The sequence below is a fragment of the Cyprinodon variegatus genome, unplaced genomic scaffold (genome assembly GCF_000732505.1).
Source record: "Cyprinodon variegatus isolate N-32 unplaced genomic scaffold, C_variegatus-1.0 Scaffold930, whole genome shotgun sequence".
Classification (NCBI taxonomy): Eukaryota; Metazoa; Chordata; class Actinopteri; order Cyprinodontiformes; family Cyprinodontidae; genus Cyprinodon; species Cyprinodon variegatus.
The window spans coordinates 197821-200520 of record NW_015151383.1 but is presented as its reverse complement, the minus strand read 5'-3'; the positions used below and the strand labels follow the sequence as shown (position 1 = coordinate 200520).

The window sequence follows — 2700 nt, the reverse complement described above, 5'->3', positions numbered from 1 at the left end:
GGAATCCAAAAATCCAACATAAAAATGCAAAATAAACCAGAATCATGGAGACCTCATGGAAAACATGCACGAGCAGCCGGGAAAAGACGGGGAACCAACGCTGATGAACTGCACAGGGCAGGGAGAGTATCTATGGGATACTAAATAATGACAGGACCAACACAAGAGGGCAACAGAGGGCAAGCAAAGAAAAACCTAAGAACTCAAATATAACCAGAAAAACACCACAAAATAGGAATTAAACCAATAAAACTAAAAAACAAAGAACAACATGGATCAAAGTGAAACTGAATACTCAAAAGAAAACCTAACACAACCAAGACCAAGACACTTCTAATATCTTTGTTATTTCTTTAGCCGACCCAGACCCCGATTGCTGCTTTTATGTATCTGTTTGAGAAACATTATGGTGATATTGTCTATTTTCCTCCTCAGAAAGGCAATAGCTTCACTGTAGGTTCTTATTGGGAAGGATGTTGTTCATCCAGCAACAAAGAAACAATTCACCTCTCTTCTGAACTTACATGCTTTTTTAGAATTAAGGTTTTCTAACTTCTCTGTACAGCTTCTTTTTTTTTTTAAATCAACACTGTTGTGACAGGTTTTAAAGAAGGTTAAACGTGTCGGGATGCATTGTGGGAATAAATGCGCATCTCAGTCTAAATAAATCAGCAAAAAAGTTACAAAATGTGAACCTAATCCCAAAGCTTTGATTAAATAAACTCAGTAAAAAGACGATGGCTCCGCTGTTTTTTTTACCTATTTTGAGGTAAAAGAAATCAAGTTTTTACCGTGCAATGTATCTATGAAGTATCGACTTCAGCCCCTTTAGAGCTCCGTTAAGTTTTGTTTGCCGTCTCTGTAACGGTTTTTGAAACTGAAGGAAAATAATTGTAGTCTGCATGGTATTTCATGTGTTTATTCAAATACAATTTTATATAAAATAACCCTTTTAAACCAATGCACATGATAAAGGGCATGTTAAAACTGACTTCTTTGTGAAACTCTTTCCACAGGTTGTACATGAAAAACTATCCTTCACAAATATGTAAATTCTTTTATGATCAGATGTCTTTGTGTTTAACTTTTTCCTCAGGTCATACATGAAAAAGGCTAGTCACCTGTGTGAATCTTAATGTGATGAGTCAACTGAGTTTTTTTTCTGAAGCCCGTTCCACAGGTCACACATGAAAACGGCTTCTCGCCTGAGTGAATTCTTATGTGATAAGTTAACTGAGTTTTTTGTCTGAAGCCTTTTCCGCAGGTCACACATGAAAATGGCTTCTCGCCTGAGTGAATTTTATTGTGATAAGCTAAAGAACCTTTTTGTGCGAAACTTTTTCCACAGGTCATACATGAAAACGGTTTCTCTCCTGAGTGAATTCTTATGTGATCACTTAACAGATTTTTTCGTCTAAAGCTTTTTCCACAGGTCACACATGAAAATGGCTTCTCGCCTGTGTGAATTTTTCTATGAAAAGCTAAATAACTTTTTTGTGAGAAACTTTTTCCGCAGGTCATACATGAAAACGGTTTCTCACCTGTGTGAGTTCTGATGTGCACATTTAATGTACTTTTTTGTTTAAAGGTTTTTCCACAGGTCATACATGAAAATGGCTTCTCATCTGTGTGAATTCTTATGTGACTATTAAACCGAGTTATTTCTCTAAAGCTTTTTCCACAGGTCACACATGAAAATGGCTTCTCACGTGTGTGATTTCTTATGTGATCAGCTAAATGAACTTTTAGTGCGAAACTTCTTCCGCAGGTCATACATGAAAATGTCTTCTCGCCTGTATGAATTCTTATGTGAGTAGCTAAACTAACTTCTTGTGAGAAACTTCTTCCGCAGGTCATACATGAAAATGGCTTCTTGCGTGCATGAATTCTTTCGTGAACAGTTAAATGACCTTTTAGTCTGAAGCTTTTCCCACAGATCATACAGGAAAATGGCTTCTCACCTGTGTGAATTGTTATGTGCTCAGTTAAATTACTTTTTTGGATGAAACGTTTTCCACAGGTCATACATGAATACGGCCTTTCACCCGTGTGAATTCTGATGTGCGCAGTTAATCTATATTTTTCTGAAAGACTTTTTCCACAGGTCAGACATGAAAAACGTTTCTTATGTGTAACAGGGGTCTCTGGCCTTAATATTTGTCCACAAACGGGGCTTTCAAATGTTGGGTTAACCATTTTATTCAAGTGTTTATTTTTCTGAGTTTTTTTGAGTCCTTCTTGTTTTGAACTGCCTTCAAGGTTGCTAGTTTCCAGACCTTTGTATTCCCTGGCAGATCCTGAATTATCAGGATTGCTTCTTTCCAATTCCTCATTTTGAGGTTCAGCAGAGCCCTGAATGACTAACTTGAATAACTTTCTGTTTGGTTCTGGTTTCATGTTGTATATGTCCTCATGGGAAGGAGTCGCTAGATGTTGATGTCCTGATATCTGGTTTGACTGTTGCAGACATGCGTTCTGTGGTTTGGTCTCCGGCTTCAGTTCATTCTGCTCTTCATCCTGTTTTATGAAAAACTCCTTTTCTTCTTTCAGGTGCAGAAACTGTAGCTCATCATATTCTTCTTTTATCTGCTGATGGCCTGGTTCCTCTTGTTTCCAGTTTCTCTCCAAGTCACAGGACTGTTGGTCTGTAAGAACCGCGTCCTTCTTTACAGGGTGTTGTAGTGAGTCTGGACACATAGG

The 2700-nt window shown here is 37.7% G+C and overlaps 1 protein-coding gene across 1 annotated transcript; it reads right to left on the bottom strand.

The window, feature by feature from the left end:
• Window positions 1–1113: 1113 nt before the first annotated feature.
• Window positions 1114–2196, bottom strand: LOC107100012 (gastrula zinc finger protein XlCGF57.1-like). The gene is made up of 2 exons (XM_015398359.1): window positions 1794–2196; window positions 1114–1625 (listed from the first exon to the last, which is right to left on the bottom strand). The coding sequence occupies exons 1-2, from the start codon at window positions 2194–2196 to the stop codon at window positions 1114–1116; spliced, it is 915 nt and encodes a 304-aa protein (XP_015253845.1).
• Window positions 2197–2700: the final 504 nt, after the last annotated feature.

Coding starts and splice junctions, on each gene's coding strand:
- LOC107100012 (XM_015398359.1), bottom strand. CDS start 2,196: ATGGTTAACCCAACATTTGAAAGCCCCGTTTGTGGACAAATATTAAGG. Junction 1,626..1,793: donor TCACATAAGAATTCATACAG/GCGAGAAGACAT, acceptor GAATTCACACAG/ATGAGAAGCCATTTTCATGT.